A 19,740-nucleotide genomic window follows, 5' to 3' on the forward strand; every position below is an offset into this window, starting at 1 on the left:
AAAAAAAAAAAAAAAAAAGAAAAGTAGTAGGCGACTCATGCCTGTAATCCCAGCACTTTGGGCAGATCACTTGAGGTCAGCAGTTCGAGACCAGCCTGGCCAACATGCCAAAATCCCATGTCTACTAAAAATACAAAAAGTACCCGAGTGTGGTTTTACCCATGTAATCTCAACTACTTGGGAAGGTGAGGCAGGAGAATCACTTGAATCCGGGAGGTAGAGGTTGCAGTGAGCCAACACCATGCCACTGCATTCCAGCCTGGGTGACAGAGTGAGACTCCATCTCAAAAAGAAAAGAAAAGAAAAGTAATGGGCAGTAACATGGAAGATGGGAATATGCTGCAACACATCGTTTTTTGTAAAGAAGCATCTGCTGCAGCTTTGCACCAAGAGACTCAGGCGAAGATGTTTGTTTTGGTCATGCTTGTAATTATAATACATGATAAATAAAATGTAGTTTGGCCATATGTTGGAATTCTATTTAGTAGGTAAAATAAACCAATTTGCTGTACATAAGTCATAAGTCTCAAACAGATAATGCTAAGTAGAAAAAAGTAAGTTTCAAAAGGGTAATAAATCATTTATGAAAACTTAAAAATAATTGAAAGAACACTATATGTGGTATATAGGTACAGGTATAGATAAGAGAAATATAGAAATGTCTGAGACTGATATATACTAACTTCAGGATAGCAGTAAATCTGTCATTTTTTTAAAAATCTGAAGCAAATATAACAAAAAAGCAGATATAATATCTGCTAAATCTGGAAGATGGACACATGAGTTCTGACATTATATCATTCTCTGTATTTTTCTGCATGCTTGATGTTTACTTTTTCTTTTAAATAAAGCATGCATTACAGACAGCCCTGGCAGGAAACAGAAAGCATGAAAGAGGCTATTTGGGGAGAGTTCAATATAGGGTTGTAGTGTGGTTTAGAGGAAACGCTGAAGAACAGTGTAGAGTCCCGGGGCCAGGAACAGTGAGGAGTCAGTCTGACAGGGCAAGCATGTGCTGTGGTTATTGCTACTCTACAACAAACTTTGTCAGAACTGAGTGGCTATCAACGACGACAGTAGTCATTTTGCTCATGAATCTTTGCAGTCTGGGGACAGGACAGCTTATTTCAAAGTAGGGCGGCTGTTGGACGGGGCTGAATCTTCTGAAGGCTTGCTAGCATGCCGGCCCTGGGCAGAGAAGATATGAACAGCCGGGCTCCTTGGGCCTCTCTTTCTGTCTCTTTATGGTTCCCACATCGTCTCTCCAGCATGGCAGCTTCTGGGTAACTGGACTTTTTTCTTTGAGACAGGATCTTGCACTGTCACCCAGGCTGGAGTGCAGTAGCTATTCATAGGCTGGAACATAACTGACTGCAGCTGCCAACTCCTGGGCTCAGTGATACTCCCACCTTAGCCTCCTGAGTAGCTGTGACTATAGGCGTGCACTACCATGCTCAGCTAATTTTAAAATTTTTTTTTGTAGAGATAGGGTCTTGCTATGTTGCCCAGGCTGGTCTTGAACTCCTGAGCTTAAGCAGTCCTCCCAACTTGTCCTTCCAAAATGTGGGGATTACAGGCATGAGCCATTGCACTCAACCCTGGACTTCTTACCTGGGGGCTCAGGGCTCCAAAATAGTGTGTTTCAAGGGACAGAGGGCTGGGCAGAAGCTGTATCACGTTTTCTGACCTAGTCTAGTCTCGGGAGTCCCTCAGCATCACTTCCATGTGTCTTGTATCTGTTAGAAGCAAGATGCTTCACTGGGCCAAGCGTAAGACTCTACCTTTTGTGGGAGGAATGTCAAAGGATTTACAGATCTGTTTTAAAACCATCACAGGGAGGGAGTAATTCCCTGAACCCAGAGAGGCTAGCTCTCTGGGGAGGGCTGCAGAGAAGGAGCTGGGGAAATAAATAACCAGGCCCCTTCCCATCTCCTGCTTTTGATTGGCTGAGTCCAGCTGGAAGCCAGAGGGCAAGGGAGTCCTTGGAGCACACAGCCCAGGGAACTCAGGCTCTCGGGCACAGAGGGGATGGGAGGGTGGGGAGCCAGTCTGAAAGGCAAACAGACCACGCAGAATCCTCCCTAGCCGGCAGTTTTCTTAGTGCTGTCTCTGTTCCTCCTGGGGCTTTTCAGGCTCGACAACCTGGTGTTTCATCCAGAAAAGCCAGAGGTGCTTGCTGTCCTTGACTGGGAACTTTCTACCTTGGGCGACCCCCTCGTCGATGTGGCCTACAGCTGCCTGGCTCATTACCTGCCGTCCAGTTTTCCTGTGCTGAGAGGTAGGAACTGCTGCTGGAGGATAGTGGAGGAGCAAGCCAGTTCTCAAAGCACTTGGGAGCAAACTCAGCTGAAGTAGTCCATGATTGGACAGGAAAGTGAAAGTGAGGTCCTGGTGGTTCTGGTGGGAAACATAGCTGGAATGCACTCCTGTCACATTTGCGGGGAAGTAGATATAGAATGTGTGTTAAGTGAAAAGTATGCTTGTATAGGCACCTCTTATGCTTTTACACAGCTAACTTCTATTTAGGGTTTTAAATTAAAAACACATTTATTGTGGCTGGGTGTGGTGGCTCACGCCTGTAATCCCAGCACTTTGGGAGACCAAGGCGGGCAGATCACAAGGTCAGAAGTTCAAGACCAGGCTGGCTAACATGGTGAAACCCCATCTCTACTAAAAATAAAAAATTAGCTGGACGTGGTGGCATGTGCCTATAACCCCAGCTACTCGGGAGGCTGAGGCAGGAGAATCGTTTGAACCTGGGAGGCGGAGGTTGCAGTCAGCCGAGATCACACCATTGCACTCCAGCCTGCGCAACAGGGCAAGACTCCATCTCAGAAAAAAACAAAAACAAGCCACATTTATTATAAAAATACTAGAGTCAACAGATAGCAACAACAACAAAACAGTTAAAATCATTAGTAGTCCCAGAGATAACCATTTGCTGACATTTCAGTATCTATCCATGTCATCTTTTCTTGTGTGTATATGTATATTTCCTAAAACAAAAATGTAACATGATCGAATGACATGCTTTTTTTCACTTCATTGTATACTGTAGACATGTTTTCATGACATTACATATTCTACAGCATAATTTTTAATGAGAGCATATAATCTTATTGTATAGAATTAAGGGAAGATGGCTGGGTACGGTGGCTCACACCTGTAATCCCAGCACTTTGGACTTTGGGAGGCCGAGACGGGCAGATCATAAGGTCAGGAGATCGAGACCATCCTGGCTAACATGGTGAAACCCCATCTCTACTAAAAATACAAAAAAATTAGCCGGGCATAGTGGTGGGCGCCTGTAGTCCCAGCTACTCAGGAGCCTGAGGCAAGAGAATGGCACGTGAACCTGGGAGGCAGAGCTTGCAGTGAGCCGAGATGATTGTACCACTGCACTCCAGCCTGGGCGACAGAGCGAGACTCCGTCTCAAAAAAGAAAAAAAAAAAACAAAAGAGAATTAAGGGAAGACTTTTGGGTTAACTCCTATTTAGATATTCAATTTGTTTCCAATTTTTAAATATTACCTCCCCCACCCCTATGAAGAAAGGCAGTGAATATCTTTGTAGTAATATCTTTGCCTATATATAAGGTATACTCCTAAGATTAATTTCTATGAATAGAATATATTACATGCTTCTAAATCATGAAAATGTCACAGATGGAGCAAATAAGTGAATTTTTTTGAGACGGAGTCTAACTCTGTTGCCCAGGCTGGAGGGCAGTGGTGCGATCTTGGCTCACTGCAAGCTCTGCCTCCCAGGCTCACACCCTTCTCCTGCCTCAGCCTCCCGAATAGCTGGGACTACAGGCACTTGCCACCACGCCCAGCTAATTTTTTGTTTTTGTAGTAGAGATGGGGTTTCACTGTGTTAGCCAGGATGGTCTCAATCTCCTGACCTCGTGATTTGCCCGCCTTGGCCTCCCAAAGTGCTAGGATTACAGGCATGAGCCACTGTGCCCGGCCTGTGAAATTGTTTTATTTGCTATAATTATCATTTTCATAATTTGGTGAGATCTTTTTGTTTATTTTTATATTTATTTGTTTATTTATTTTTGAGATGGAGTCTCCCTCTGTCACTCGTTTGTTTATTTTTGAGATGGAGTCTCACTCTGTCACCCAGGCTGGACCACGGTGGCGCGAACTCGGCTCACTGCAACCTCCATCTGCCAGGTTCAAACGATTCCCCGGCCTCAGCCTCCTGAGTAGCTGGGATTACAGGCATGTGCCACAACACCTGGCTAATTTTTGCATTTTTAGTAGAGACAGGGTCTTCACCATGTTGGCCAGGCTGGTGTCGTCCTCCTGACCTCAAGTGATCTACCCTCCTCAGCCTCCAAAAGTGCTGGTATTAGAGGCATGAGCCACTGCGCCCAGTCAATTGTTTATTTTTTATTTTTTTTTAAGATGGAGTCTCGCTCTGTCACCCATGCTGGAGTGCAGTGGCGTGATCTCAGCCCACTGCAACCTCTGCCTCCTGGATTCATGCAATTCTCCCGTCTCAGCCTCCCTCCCAGGTAGCTGGGATTACAGGTGCATGCCACCATGCCTGGCTAATTTTTGTATTTTTAGTAGAGACAGGGTTTCACCATATTGGTCAGGCCAGTCTTGAACTCCTGATCTCAGGTGATCCACCTACCTCGGCCTCCCAAAGTGCTGGGGTTACAGGCGTGAGCCACTGCGCCGAGCCTGAGATCGCTCTTTCCACGTCATTTTTGATCAAATGACTGGTTGAAGATAATAGGCATCCACCCTTAACTGTGGCCCAGATGGAGTTGGAAGCTCCCATTCCTTCCTTTACTGCCATTAGAGTCTGAAACCTGTAAGAGCCAATTTGTGAATAATGACTTCATGCCTGGATGCCCAGCCATCTAAGGGAATAAGAGCCAATGCAGGAATAAGCTAACCCCTGGAACTGGTCATGAAACTAATTTTCAAGGGACATGGCAATTTTCAGAATTTAAATATTTGCCAGCTACAGGGGTATGTCAAGTCAGTAACTACCCATGAATGGCTCTTTCTCCCAGGTTTTAATGACTGTGACTTGACACAGCTGGGAATCCCTGCTGCAGAGGAGTATTTCAGGATGTACTGCCTCCAAATGGGACTCCCTCCTACTGAGAACTGGAACTTCTATATGGCTTTTTCCTTTTTCCGTTTGGCTGCAATCCTACAGGGAGTCTACAGGCGATCACTCACAGGTAATGGGATGGCTGCCCTGAAGAATCGCTTGGGAGTGAGTCACAGTGAGGACCGTGCCTCCACCTGGAAACCCTCTCAGGGCCACAGGGGCTTTGGAGAGACCGGTTTGGCCACGATTCTCTGAGATTCAGTTAATCCAACCATTTGTCACGTAAATATTTTCTTTACAATATTTATTATTTGTTTTTGAGACAGGGTCTTGCTCTGTCACCCTGGGTGGAATGCAGTGGTGCAATCCCGGCTCACTGTAATCTCTACCTCCTGGGTTTAAGTGATTCTCCTGCCTCAGCCTCCCGAGTAGCTGGGATTACAGGCCTACACCACCACACCTCACTAATTTTTTTTTGTATTTTTAGTAGATATAAAGTTTCACCATGTTGGCCAAGCTGGTCTCGAACTCCAGACCTCAAGTGATCCTAAAGTGCTGGGATTACAGGTGTGAGCCACCATGCCCAGCTTATTTAACAATATTTAAACTTGTTTTTTAATTATTAAAGTAATGCACAAAGAAATTTTTCCAGTTAAAGCATTCATGCTCATGATCAAAATTTGGTCATGTAGAATTATGTAAAATTGTATTTCACCCTTTTCAACACCATTCCTCAAAGATAAATGTTACCGTTAAGAGTTTCCTGGGCCCTCCAGTTTTTCTGTTTATCTATCTTCTCTCTCTCCTCCTACTTTTGTGCAAACGTGATCATCCTATGTGTATTTTTCAGAACTTTGATTTTAAAATTTTGTATGCTTAAGAATTTCTATGAAATATGTGTGTGGCCATTTGCATATTTAACAACTATATTAGGCAAATTTCTTGTTTTGTGGGTTTTTTTGTTTGTTTGCTTCTGTTTTTGTTTTTTTTTTTTTGAGACAGTTTCTCACTCTGTTGCCCAGGCTGGAGCGCAGTGGTGCGATCTTGCCTCACTGCAACCTCCACCTCACCAGCTCAAGCAATTCTCATGCCTCAGCATCCGAAGAAGCTGCGATTATAGGCACAGGCCACCATGCCCGGGTCATTTTTTTCTTTGTTTTTAGTAGACAGGGTTTCACCATGTTGGCCAGGCTGGTCTCAAACTCCTGACCTCAGGTGATCCATCCGCCTTAGCCTCCCAAAGTGCTGGGATTACAGGCATGAGTCACCAAGCCTGGCCAGCTCCCAAATCTTTAGGTAAAACCGTTGTGGTCTTTGACAACTTCCTTGCTTGCTGGTATGACAAAATGTTCCAGGTTCATCTTGGCTCTCCAGCCTATCCAACATGGTGAAACTGTGTCTCTACTAAAAATACAAAAACTAGCCAGGCATGGTGGTGGGTGCCTGTAATCCCAGCTACTTGGGAGACTGAGGCAGGAGACTCACTTGAACCTGGGAGGGAGAGGTTTCAGTGAGCTGAGATCGTACTACTACACTCCAGCCTGGGTGACAAGAATTAGACTCTGTCTCAAAAAAAAAAAAAAGACTTGGGAGCCAACCTGAAGGCTCCCACTTGCTAATAATAGGAAACTTTGGGCATCACCAAGGATGATAGCTGAAATGGATGAAACACATCAGGTATGTTTAAATCCAGGAGTAGTAGCCGGGCATGGTGGCTCAGGCCTGTAATCCCAGCACTTTGGGAGGCCAAGGTGAGCAGATCACTTGAGGTCAGGGATTTGAGACCAGCCTGGCCAACATGGTGAAACCCCATCTCTACTAAAAATACAAAAATTAGCCAGGTGTGGTGGTGGGTACCTGAAATTCCAGCTATTCAGGGGGCTGAGGCAGGAGAGAGAATCGCCTGAACCCAGGGGGCAGAGGTTGAAGTGAGCTGAGATCGCGCCAGTGCACTGCAGCCTGGGTGACTGAGGAAGATACTGTCTCCACCGAAAAAATAAAAATTAAATAAATAAATAAGTCCATGAGTAGTGATACAAAAACAGAGACAACAAAGTCTCATTGATGACCTCAGAGGATGCCAGGGAAGCAACTTATTATTCTGAAAATTGGTAAATGGGTTGGGGGGTGGGGAATCAAGCATTTGTCCTGTCTTTCCTAAACAAATCATACTTCAGGCTATCCAAATAATCGATGAGGGAATGTTTCTCTCTAGAGAAGTATCCTGGACAGAATAATATAGAATTTGCGTATCACCAATTTGCAACTCCTAATGCATTAATGCATGTGGGCAATAAGCTTCAATGAAAGCCAACACCACTGAGAGAGAGAGACAGCCAGACATTACGTTCCTCCTGATGCTTCCCTCAAAAGTCACACCGACTCTGCCCAGGCCTCCAGTGCTAGCTGCCAACTTATGGAAAACACAGGGTTCAGAGGGACATGTTCAGCAGCACGCTGGGCACAGCCACTCACAAAATCCAGATTCTGGAAAACATCACAGGGCACACAACTCAGTTTCTTCAAACACATACATTTCAAGGGGAGGAAAAGAGTGAAAAAGGAACATGTAGATTGAGAGAGACTTAAAAGAAACATCAGGCTGGCCATGGTGGCTCACGCCTGTAATCCCAGCACTGTGGGAGACTGAGGTGGGTGGCTCACCTGAGGTCAGGAGTTTGAGACCAGCCTGGCCAACATGGGGAAACCCCGTCTCTACTAAAAAACATAAAAATTAGCCAGGCCTGGTGGTGGGCACCTATAATCCCAGCTACTCAGGAGGCTGAGGTAGGAGAATTGCTTGAACCTGGGAGGCCGAGGTAGTGGCGAGCGGTGATTGCATCACTGCAGTTTAGCCTGGGCAGCAACATGAGACTGTCTCAGAAAAAAAAAAAAAGGGGGAGAGAGACTTAAAAGATACATTAGCCAATTACAGTGTTGGGACCTTATTTGGATCCTTTCTTAAACAAATTATTTGGAAAAAATTTTGATGATAGTCAGTGAAACTTGAATTCTGAGTGGATGGTCGATGATATGAAGAAGTTACAGTCAACGATTTTTTAAGGGTGATAATAGTATTGTGGGTTCTTTAAAAAGTACTTGTCTTTGGAGTTTTGAAAGAATCCTAGATGAGATATTTGGGATGCACTCCAAAAAATCCAGGACAGTGGGAGTGGGGATGGCAGGGAATGAAACCAGACTGGGCTGGCGTCAATCATTGCGGAAGGTGAGCAATAGAACCCGCAGGCTCATTATTCTCTCCTCTCTACTCCTGTGTGTCTTTGAAATTTTCCAAAAGGAGGCCAGTCGTGATGGCTTATGCCGGTATCCCAGCACTTTGGGAGGCCAAGGCAGGTGGATCACCTGAGGTCAGGAGTTTGAGACCAGCTTGGCCAACATGATGAAACCCCATCTCCCCTAAAAATATAAAAAGTACCTGGGTGTGGTGATGCCGCCTATAATCCCAGCTACATGGGAGGCTGAGGCAGGAGAATCACTTGAACCCGGGAGGCGGAAGTTGCAGTGAGCAGAGATCATGCCACTACACTCCAGCCTGGGTGGCAGAGCGAGACTCCATCTCAAAAAAAGAAACAAAAACAAAAGGACGGGTGCAGTGGCTCACACCTGTAATCCCAGCGCTTTAGGAGGCTGAGGCGGGACGGGGGGATCACAATGTCAGGAGATCAAGACTATCCTGGCCAACATGGTGAAACCCTGTTTCTATTAAACATACAAAAGTTAGCTGGGCTTGGTGGCGCATGCCCAGCTACTCGGGAGGCTGAGGCAGATGAATAGCTTGAACCAGGGAGTCAGAGGTTGCAGTGAGCCGAGATTGTGCCACTGCTCACTCCAGCCTGGTGACAGAGCGAGACTCCATCTCAAAAAAAAAGAAAAAGAAATTTTCCAAAAGTGAAACTTAAAAACAAAAGGCAAAGAGAAAGAAGGAGAGAGGAACTCATCATGGGGTTTGCTGGTGCTGAGGGAGTGTTTAGCTTTGCAGTCAGCGACTCCCCAAGCTTACTGGCAGCCTGTGTTCCCAGCCAGGTTGCCAGAGTCTTCTGAGAGAAGCAGTTGCAGTAGGAGAACTGATCATTCATTCCCAAGTATATGAGCCTCTACTAAAAGCCAGCACTGTGCTAGGTGGTCCTGGAAATACACAGTCGTGGGGAAAACTGTCTGGAGAAAAACCAGTACCCAGATAATTTCTAGTTTACCTGTACCTGATCTGATAAGCAGGGGATGCAGGAAGCAGGAATTCTGGAAACAATATTTTCCCTCTTTTGGGAAAATACAGTATCAGCTGTAAGCCACCATTTCACATTTTTTTAATGGTTTTCCGATAAACACTAACCAGAAATATTTACTTAAACAGAATGGCTGCTAAGTCCTTATGGTGATGAATAGGCCTGGTCGCTTCCGACATTTCCTAGCAGGCTGCCGAGTTTTCTCCCTGCTCTGCTCCAGTGACCTGGGAAGAGCTTAATAGACTTTGCCCATTTTCGAATCTCCACCACTGAGTGTCCTCAGCCTGTCTCTCAGGAAGCCCTTTGACATGTTTCTAAGATCCTGTGAGCCATCGTCGTGGCTTCTGGTTTCTCTCGGCCCAGAGCTAAAACACCCCACCTTTTGCCACCAGACAGAAAAATGTCTGTTTGTTCAAGCCTTTATTCCTCTTATCTTACTGTGCACTCTTTTCCCTCCCCCTGGGAAGCCATCCAGACACACTGAGGAAATGGCTTAGTTTTCTCACATAAAAACAACAAAATCCATTTTTTGAAAGAATAACATAAAAATATATGATGAATGGAGAAAAAACCAACTATATGAATATAAATATTACTTTTGTACATTTGTCTTCTACAATTAGCTTTAAAATCACTTTTGTTTGAACAGCTGAAATATTTGGTACTACCCAGGGAAAGTAGAGCTTAGAGAAGGGGTATCTGTTTCCAAGACATTCTCTCTATGGTGTCATTTACAAAAGACCTCAGATCAGCATTAGATTGGGAGGGGGATGAGAGAGACCAGAGCCCACTGAGCAGAAGATTTACAGTATGTACCTGCCCAGCACATGTGTCCTTCTCCTTCCTTAATAAGTGGGTGCAGAAATTAGATTTCTGGCAGATGGCCACTGAAATTCTATAAAGTACTTACGACTGCAACTTAAGTGGACACCAGTGATGTGGTCTCTTGCCAGAACTACATTTGGGAAATATACCAGAAGCAATAGGTCGAAATCAATCCAAGCTTATACAAGTGACTTTTTCAGAGACAAAGTAGCAGTCTCAGAGTGCAAGCCAACTAAATAGAAGAAAATTAAGAATACACCTCTTACTCTGTTAGAAGTAGAAAATCCTTATGAATAATAGGGAACATAAGGGAAGTATCTTTCCCCTTCAATGTGCTGTGTGCAGTCCGAGGAATAAGGGGAAAATGCAGCCCCTTGTACTTCTCAGCCCCCACTGTGTGTCTGCAAGGAAGGGGCTATCTGGTTTCCCACTGACTTCCCTGGGTTAGGTTCATACCGGAAGGTCCTCAGTAGAGACCTAGTGAGGTCCAGTGGGCTAATTCTCGGCAGGGTAGCAAAGAATTTGTTCCTAACTCTGTAAGGAATAGTTTAAACTATCTTTAACACCAAAGCTGCATGCAAATGGCTGTCTCAGCTGGGCATGGTGGCTCATGCCTGTAATCCCAGCAGTTTGGTAGACTGAGATAGGAGGATTGTTTGAGGCCAGGAGTTCGAGATCAGTTTGGGCAACATAGTAAGGCCCTATCTCTTATTTAAAAATAAATATTTATTTTTTTGAGACAGAGTTTTGTTCTTGTCACCCAGGCTGGAGTGCAATGGCATGATCTCACCCTACTGCAACCTCCACCTCCTAGGTTCAAGCGATTCTCCTGCCTCAGCCTCCCCAGTAGCTAAGATTACAGGTGTGCATCACCACACGTGGCTAAATTTTGTACTTTTAGTAGAGACAGGGTTTCACCATGTTGCCCAGGCTGGTCTCAAACTCCTGACCTCCGGTGATCCGCCTGCCCTCGGCCTCCAAAGTGCTGAGATTACAGGCATGAGCCATTGCACCTGGCCGAAATATTATGTATCTTGATGGCAATGGTAGTTACCCAACTATGGGTTTGTTAAGACTTGCAGAGTTCTACATTAAGGAGGTGTGTGTACACCACACCTTAATTTTTTTTTTTTTTTAAGATGGGAGCCTCACTCTGTCACCCAGGCTGGAGTGCAATGGCACGATCTTGGCTCACTGCAACCTCTGCCTCCCAGGTTCAGGTGATTCTCCTGCCTTAGCCTCCTGAGTAGCTGAGATTACAGGCATGCACCACCATGCCTGGCTAATTTTTGTATTTTTAGTAGAGACAGGGTTTCTCCATGTTGGCCAGGCTGGTCTCAAACTCCTGACCTCAAGTAATCCACCCACCTTGGCCTTCCAAAATGCTGGGATTACAGGCGTGAGCCACCGCACCTGGCCACCTTAATTTTTTTTAATGGAGAAAAATGTGTTTGTAAAAAAAGTCTTGGTGCACATTTTAAAAGAAGAAAGAGACGGTGCGAGAGCCAAATAGTGAGTTGAGTGATGCTAGAGTTGATTCCATCCAGAGACAGTTGTGTCTAGAAATTGGCTCTTCCTCTAGTCAGTTGTGGCATTGCTGTTATCAATTTTGTAGCAAGGGTGGTCTAGGATGCAGGACTTCTTATAGCCCACTGGCAATGGCAGAGGTGATCTGGGGTGTTATTGATTAAATGTAGTCTTTTAGGAAAGCAGAGATCAAGAGCAGGGAGCAGGAAGTCCTGAGTTGGACTCTGGCCCCCAGCCCCCTAACTTCCAGTTCATCCAAGTCACCTCCTTCTCTGAGACTCAGTTTTCTTGCCTGCAAAGTGCAGGTGAAAGCAGTTGTATTGCTTTGGTGATTCAGTGAGCTATAGTGGCTCTTAGTGTTCGGTACTTAGCAAGTGCTCAGCAAATGACAATACCTGTTGAAGTGACAATGTCATCACATGTTAACATCCCTGTGATGGGTTGTGTGGGAGTAATCACTGTTTTTCTTTGATTCTGCTTAGGGCAAGCAAGCTCCGCGCATGCGGAACAAACTGGAAAGCTGACCGAATTTGTGTCTAACCTGGCATGGGATTTCGCAGTCAAAGAAGGGTTCCGGGTTTTCAAAGAGATGCCCTTCAAAAATCCGTTAACAAGGTCCTGCCACACGTGGGCTAGGTCCCAGTCCCAGTGGTACCCCATAGGTACCAGGAGTTATAGCTCCGTTCCAGAAGCTTCCCCAGCTCATGCCTCAAGGGGAGGTCTGGTTATCTCTCCAGAGAGCCTCTCCCCACCTGTCAGAGAGCTGTATCACCGGCTGAAGCACTTCATGGAGCAGCACGTGTACCCTGCGGAGCCAGAGCTGCAGAGCCACCAGGCCTCAGCAGCCAGGTGGAGCCCCTCCCCACTGATCGAAGACCTCAAGGTAAAGCAGCCGTGGTGAGGTGGTAAGACCCCAATACCATGGCACACCCTCCCCGACCCCACCGGGCTCACCTGAGCCATCCCAGGCAGTGAAGATACAGGAGGGCCGAGTTGAATGATCTTTGCTTCCATCATCTCAGAAAGAGCCAGCTAGCTCTTCATGACTCAGTTTCCATCTCTTGCTTTTGCTGTGCCTGTGTCACAGGCAGATGGCTCAGGTGTGACTGCACAGCCCAGGCAGCAGAATGCTTGGCCTTAGAAAGCCAGGGCAGGTTGGGCCTATCTCATGCATATTTGAATTACATAAATTTGAAACAGTGCTGTATCAGCTAATACATCTCTCTCTAGAGAGCCGGTAATGTCACAGCTAGAGGGCCAAATCCACTGTGAGCTGAGTTTCTGTGTTGTCTGCCAGTGCTGTCACTTAAGCCGATAAACAGAAACACCTGCTGTTCCTTATCAGGTGAACCTTGGATTGTGTTAGTTTTGAAATTACTTGAGATCCTCAGGAGCATAATGCAATCATCATCTACTTTTCTTTTCCGCCCCCCCAGGTTCAAGCGATTCTCCTGCCTCAGCCTCCCGAGTAACTGGGATTATAGGCACATGCCACCATGCCCAGCTAATTTTTGTATTTTTAGTAGAGATGGGATTTTACCATGATGGTCATGCTAGTCTCAAACTCCTGACCTCGTGATCTGCCCGCCTCGGCCTCCCGAAGTGCTGGGATTACAGGCATGAGCCACCATCTCTTTTTTCTTTTTTTCTTTCTTTTTTTTTTTTTTGAGACAGGGTCTTGCTTAGTCACACAGGGTGGAGCACAGTGGTGTGATCATAGCTCACTGTAGTCTCAAACTCCTGGGCTCATGTGATCCTCTCACCTCAGCCTCCTGTGTAGCTGGGACCACACGTGCAGCCACCACACCCAGCTCCTCATATCATTCATTTTTTTGGGCACACATGCATGTTTGGTTGTCTGCCTTGTTACCTCCAATCCATTTCATTGTTTTCCGTGGTTCAAAATAAAATGAAATCTTCCACTATGGTTTCCTGACTTATTTTCCCCATGATAGAAGAAAGCCAAGGCGGAAGGACTTTGGAACCTTTTTCTACCCTTGGAGGCTGATCCTGAGAAAAAATACGGAGCAGGACTGACCAATGTGGAATATGCACATCTGTGTGAGCTCATGGGCACGTCCCTGTATGCCCCCGAGGTACCTTCTTTAAAGTTTTCCTCAGTGTGTGGGAACATCCTGATCTTCAAAAGAACTCACTCCTAAACAGATAGACCAGATTCAGAAGCACCAGCATGAACTTGAACTTTTTTTTTTTTTGAGATGGAATCTCGCTCTGTCACCCAGGCTGGAGTGCAGTGACGCAGTCTTGGCTCACTGCAACCCCTGCCTCCCGGGTTCAAGTGATTCTCCTGCCTCAGCATCCTGAGTAGCTGGGATTACAGGCACATGCCACCACACCTGGCTAATTTTTGTATTTTTAGTAGAGACAGGGTTTTACCATGTTGGCCGGGCTGGTCTCGAACTCCTGACCTCAGGTGATCCACCTACCTTGGCCTTCCAAAGTGCTGGGATTACAGGCGTGAGCCACCATGCCCATCCAACTTGAAGCTTGAAATATTGACACAAGAAGGCCAGGCATGGTCGCTCACACCTGTAATCCCAGTACTTTTGGAGACCAAAGTGTGGGGGATCACTTGAGGCCAGGAGTTCGACACCAGCCTGTGCAACATAGTGAGACCCTGTATGTACAAAAAAATAAAAAATTAGTCGGGTGTGATGGTGCACACCTGTAGTCCCAGCTGCTTGGGAAGCTGAGGTGCGGGAGGATGGCTTCAGCTGAGGAAGTCGAGGCTGCGGTGAGCCATGATCGTCCCACAGTACTCCAGCCTGGGTGACAGAGCTTGACCCTATTTTTTTTAGAAGAGGCCATGACAGTTGTGGTCATGCTCCTTTTCCTTCTCAGATATGTAACTGCTCTGCGCCTGACACGGGCAACATGGAGCTGCTGGTGAGGTATGGCACCGAAGCGCAGAAGGCTCGCTGGCTGATGCCTCTACTGGAGGGGAAAGCCCGCTCCTGTTTTGCTATGACCGAGCCCCAGGTACCTTGCCTGGGCTGCCACCCACTTGCCTGGCCCTGTTGTTGTCAGCCCCGCAGGAAACACGGGCTATCTACCGGCAGCTCTGACTGGAATGTGCTCCCCACTCAGGTTGCCTCTTCAGATGCCACCAATATTGAGGCTTCCATCAGAGAGGAGGACAGCTTCTATGTCATAAATGGTCACAAATGGTGGATCACAGGTATTTGGCCTAAAATGCACTTTTCAAATGCACACCAGGGAGTCTGCACTGATAGGCACACCTCTCAATGCCTGGGAGGAGCCTCTGCTTTTTCAAGTTGACACAAAGGAGATTCTGTCACTTAGCGCCCCCAGCAGAGGTAGCTGGGAGAATAGGAGGGTTACTGCATGGAGCACGCTGTTCTCAGAGGCGGCACTTTGCAGGGCAGGGACGTCCCCCAGTGCCCACACATGGACAGATGCCTCCCTGCATGTGACCCCAGGAATCTCTCCACTTCCTGCTGTTCATTCTGCCTTGGGCAGCTCCCCTTCCTTGGTGGCTTCCTGGCTCCTTGATCAGATGTGTTACATCCTAAGGGTTAATGACAATCCTGACGCTTAGGGAGTGTCCAGTGTTACTTCTACAGGGCCCCCACAAGTAGCTATGGAGCTTACCTCCCAGAGCCCATACCTCCCTGGACATTAAGAATGAGCATCCCTATTTTTCAGAGGAGGAAACCACACTCAGACTTAGGTCCCTTGCCTGGGATATGAGCCCCTAGCTGGCACGTAGAGAACCCAGAGTCAAAGGTTCACCTGATTCCAAGGCCCAGGCCCAGAGCCATTATGTGTGCACACCTGTGGGAGCCGAGCCAGCTGGCAGGGATCAAGTAGCAGTTTTCGTCCTCTTGTCTCTAAATTATATTTTCTGCTCTATGTAATGCTTTTAAAAACTTGCTCTTATGATGTTGGATTCATTCCTCACTGAAATAAGAGCAAAACCCAATTTGCTCTTATTTCTGGTCATCAGTCTGCAGATGCTCATCTGATTACATGAAGCCTTAAAGATTTGATCTGTCTGCTTCCTTGCTGTGCCTTTCTTGGGCCAGGACCACGTGTGTAGAGATTTGATGGCCCTTGTGTCAGATGATGAGGTCTGTCTCTCTCCTTTCCTGGCAGGCATCCTGGATCCTCGTTGCCAACTCTGTGTGTTTATGGGAAAAACAGACCCACACGCACCAAGACACCGGCAGCAGTCCGTGCTCTTGGTTCCCATGGATACCCCAGGGATAAAAATCATCCGGCCTCTGACAGTGTATGGACTGGAGGATGCACCAGGTGAGACGTCCAGGGGCGGTGTCACCCCTGGGTGTGGGTCTGGTCCCCAGGAAATGCCGTTGGGGAGCCCCTGCTCTTGTTCAGGACTTGCCACATCCCACGTCTGACAGTATGATATTTGGAGAGTCACATGCTCCTACATTTCATTTCCATACATGAATATCAACCATGCAGGCAGATTTCAGACAGGCATTTATGCATTTTTTCCCTCTTCTTTTTTTTTTTTTTTTTTTTTTTTTGAGACGGAGTCTCACTCTGTCGCGGCCCAGGCTGGAGCGCAGTGGCCGGATCTCAGCTCACTGCAAGCTCCGCCTTCCGGGTTTACGCCATTCTCCTGCCTCAGCCTCCCGAGTAGCTGGGACTACAGGCGCCCGCCACCTCGTTCGGCTAGTTTTTGGTATGTTTTTTTTTTAGTAGAGACGGGGTTTCACCGTGTTAGCCAGGATGGTCTCGATCTCTTGACCTCGTGATCCGCCCATCTCGGCCTCCCAAAGTGCTGGGATTACAGGCTTAAGCCACCGCGCCCGGCCATTTTTTCCCTCTTCTAAGCTTAGAAGGTAAGCAGGAGTCTGTGACGCAGGAAGCCATACAGGGCAGAGGCAGGAAGTGGACCCCAGACCTACTCTTCCAGGCCCCAGTGTGTACAGCTGACCTCTAGGTCACAGCCCTGGTTTGGTCCACTCCCAGTTTGGTTCTCTGCTAACAGTGTTCACGTTTTTCCTTTCAGTGTTTTCATAGGATCACTGCATTATCACAAACCACTAGGAGCTTCAGCTTAAGGTGGCATTATGTTTTTATAAAAGGAATCACAGAATATTCATTTGCCATTATAAATCAGTGATTCATTTTCTGTGTTTAACAGGCTCCTTCCTGCCATCCTTTTCCCTTTAACCATGTCCTAGTAAGAAAGCTAAATAAAGGGCAGGGACATTGCCAGCAGATAACCCAGACTAAGGTGAGGAAGAAACACATCCAAGGGAAATGACTATGGCAACTGCTCACAGTGATCATTTGGGTCTTTCAGGTGGCCATGGTGAAGTCCGATTTGAGCACGTGCATGTGCCCAAAGAGAACATGGTCCTGGGCCCTGGCCGAGGCTTTGAGATCGCCCAAGGCAGACTGGGCCCCGGCAGGATCCATCACTGCATGAGGCTGATCGGGTTCTCAGAGAGGGCCCTGGCGCTCATGAAGGCCCGCGTGAGTGCTTCCTCCTGCGCCTAGCACTGACTCAGAACCACCATCTTCTGCTTTGCTGTCGGGCTTCAATTCCTACGTGTTTTCTGAGTACAGTCCCAGCAGATGAAGCAAGGTGATGTCCTTGCCAAGAAGTTGCATTCCTGTCTTTGCTTTGCATCTGCTACTTTGCTGCAGTTTGGATTCAGAGCAGGATAGAACCCACTCTGTCGAGGTGACCGGAAAGGCCAGGCTCTATAGCAGCAGAGGGCAAGGTTCCAAGGTGTAAAGGTCATGCTGCTAGCACATTATTAAAAATCAGTCTGGGTGCAGTGGCTCATGGCTATAATCCCAGTACTTTGGGAGGTCTAGGTAGGAGGGTTGCTTGAAGCCAAGCATTTGAGACCAGCCTAAGCAAAAAAGAAAGACTCAGTCTCTACAAAAAAAAAAAAATTTTTTTTTTTCTTTGAGATGGAGTCTTGCTCACCAGACTGGAGTGCAGTGGGGTGATCTTGGCTCATTGCAACCTCCACCTCCCAGGTTGAAGCAATTCTGCCTCAGCCTTCCAAGTAGCTGGGACTACAGGCGTGCACCACCATGCCCAGCTAACTTTTGTATTTTTAGTAGAGACGGGATTTCACTATGTTGGCCAGTATGGTCTCGATCTTTTGACCTCATGATCTGCCTGCCTTGGCCTCCCAAAGTGCTGGGATTACAGGCATGAATCACCGTGCCACCCGGCAAAAAAAAGTTTTTTTTTTTTTTTTGGAGATGCAGTCTCGCTCTGTCACCCAGGCTGGAGTGCAGTGGCGCAATCTTGGCTCACTGCAACCTCTGCCTCCTGGGTTCACACCATTCTCCTGCCTCAGTCTCCTGAGTAGCCGGGACTACAGGCATCTGCCACCACACCCGGCTAATTTTTTGTATTTTTAGTAGAGACAGGGTTTCACTGTGTTAGTCAGGATGGTCTCGATCTCACCGTGTTAGCCAGGATGGTCTCGATCTCCTGACCTTGTGATCTGCCCACCTCGGCCCCCCAGAGTGCTGGGATTACAGGCATAAGCCACCGCGCCTGGCCAAAAAGAAAGAGTTTAAGTGCCAGGCATGATGGCATATGTCAGCTGGCATGTGTCAGACTACAGGTCCCAGCTACTCGGGAGGCTGAGGCAGAAGGATCGCTTGAACCTAGGAGTTTAGGGCTGCAGTGAGCAGTGATCACACCACTGCACTCCAGCCTGGGTGACAGAGTGAGACCCTGTCTCTTTAAAAATAAACAAACAAACAAATAAATAAATCAGACACCAGGGAGACCCCATGTGGCTTGTTTTTGTCCTTAGGGTTCCATCATCTGGCCTGTACCACCCTCCTCCACAGCACATCCAGAAAACTATTCTGCCATGACCCCACCGCCCCCAAAGTTTGGAAACCTAGGTTAAAAGACAGCTGCTGCCAGGACAAGAATTCAAATTGGTGATTATCAATTTCAGAAAGGTGACGCATACCATGAGACTAAAACCAGTGTCTCACAAGAACTGCTATTGAAAGAACAGAGGCAGTCTGCATTTTTGATTACTGAGCAAACCTGTGATTTACACCCTTTTTAGTTAAGACTGACCAGTTATTTTTTCTTTCTAAGTAAAACGCTCCTGTCTGTGGACTCAGGTGTGGTGCTTCAGCCCCATGTGGCATTAAATTCAACCTGGCAGAACAATTGGACTGAATGAATCAGACAGAAGTCTCCAGAAAGTACGTAGCATGAACATGGCACCTCCACTGAGGACTTGGTTGGAGTAATTAGGAATCTACAAAAGATTTGCTACTAGGAGGTTCACCACAGTGCTCATTCAGATAGCAAAATTCTGAACAACTTATAAGGATAACAATGACTGTTGGACAAATGAACCACGAGATGACATACAGTGAGACTTTAAATGATGCTGTGGAAATCTATTCCTCAACATGGAGAAATTGTTCACTATATACATTTAAATTTTTTAAAAAAAGACTGTGACCAGGTGTGGTGACTCACTCCAAACACTCTGAGAGGCCGAGGCAGGCAGACTGCTTGAGCCCAGGAATTTGAGAGTAGCCTGGGCAATATGGCAAAACCTCATCTCTATGAAAAATAAAAAATAAGGCCGGGCGTAGTGGCTAATGCCTGTAATCTCAGCACTTTGGGAGGCTGAGGCGGGCGGATCACTTCAGATTAGGAGTTCAAGACCAGCCTCACCAACATGGTGATACTGCGTCTCTACTGAAAATAAAAAAAAAGCTGGGCCTGGTGGCACATGCCTGTAATCCCAGCTACTTGGGAGGCTGAGGCAGGAGGATCACTTGAATCCAGGAGGTGGAGGTTGCAGTGAGCTGAGAACGCACCACTGCACTCCAGCTGGGGTGACAAAGCAAGACTCTGTCTAAAAAAAAAAAATTAAAATTAAAAAATTAAAAATATTAGCCAGGTGGGGCTGGGCGTGGTGGCTCACACCTGTAATTCCAGCACTTTGGGAGGCTGAGGTTGGGCAGATCACCTGAGGTCAGGAGGTCAAGTCCAGCCTGACCAACATGGAGAAACTCTGTCTCTACTAAAAATATATAATTA

At 46.9% G+C, this 19,740-nt stretch overlaps 1 protein-coding gene across 1 annotated transcript in view; it reads left to right on the plus strand.

Annotated features, from left to right (window-relative positions):
* The window catches only part of ACAD10 (acyl-CoA dehydrogenase family, member 10), an 80,850-nt gene that overhangs the window by 55,361 nt on the left and 5,749 nt on the right, over nt 1-19,740 (plus strand). Inside the window, exons 11-18 of the mRNA XM_011997887.1 lie at nt 2,133-2,278; nt 5,033-5,206; nt 12,155-12,555; nt 13,628-13,768; nt 14,535-14,672; nt 14,781-14,871; nt 15,810-15,968; nt 16,993-17,165. Of these exons, the coding sequence (XP_011853277.1) occupies nt 2,133-2,278; nt 5,033-5,206; nt 12,155-12,555; nt 13,628-13,768; nt 14,535-14,672; nt 14,781-14,871; nt 15,810-15,968; nt 16,993-17,165 (1,423 nt within the window). The remainder of the gene's footprint in view (nt 1-2,132; nt 2,279-5,032; nt 5,207-12,154; nt 12,556-13,627; nt 13,769-14,534; nt 14,673-14,780; nt 14,872-15,809; nt 15,969-16,992; nt 17,166-19,740) is intronic.

Source organism: Mandrillus leucophaeus, unplaced genomic scaffold (assembly GCF_000951045.1).
Source record: "Mandrillus leucophaeus isolate KB7577 unplaced genomic scaffold, Mleu.le_1.0 Scaffold55, whole genome shotgun sequence".
Classification (NCBI taxonomy): Eukaryota; Metazoa; Chordata; class Mammalia; order Primates; family Cercopithecidae; genus Mandrillus; species Mandrillus leucophaeus.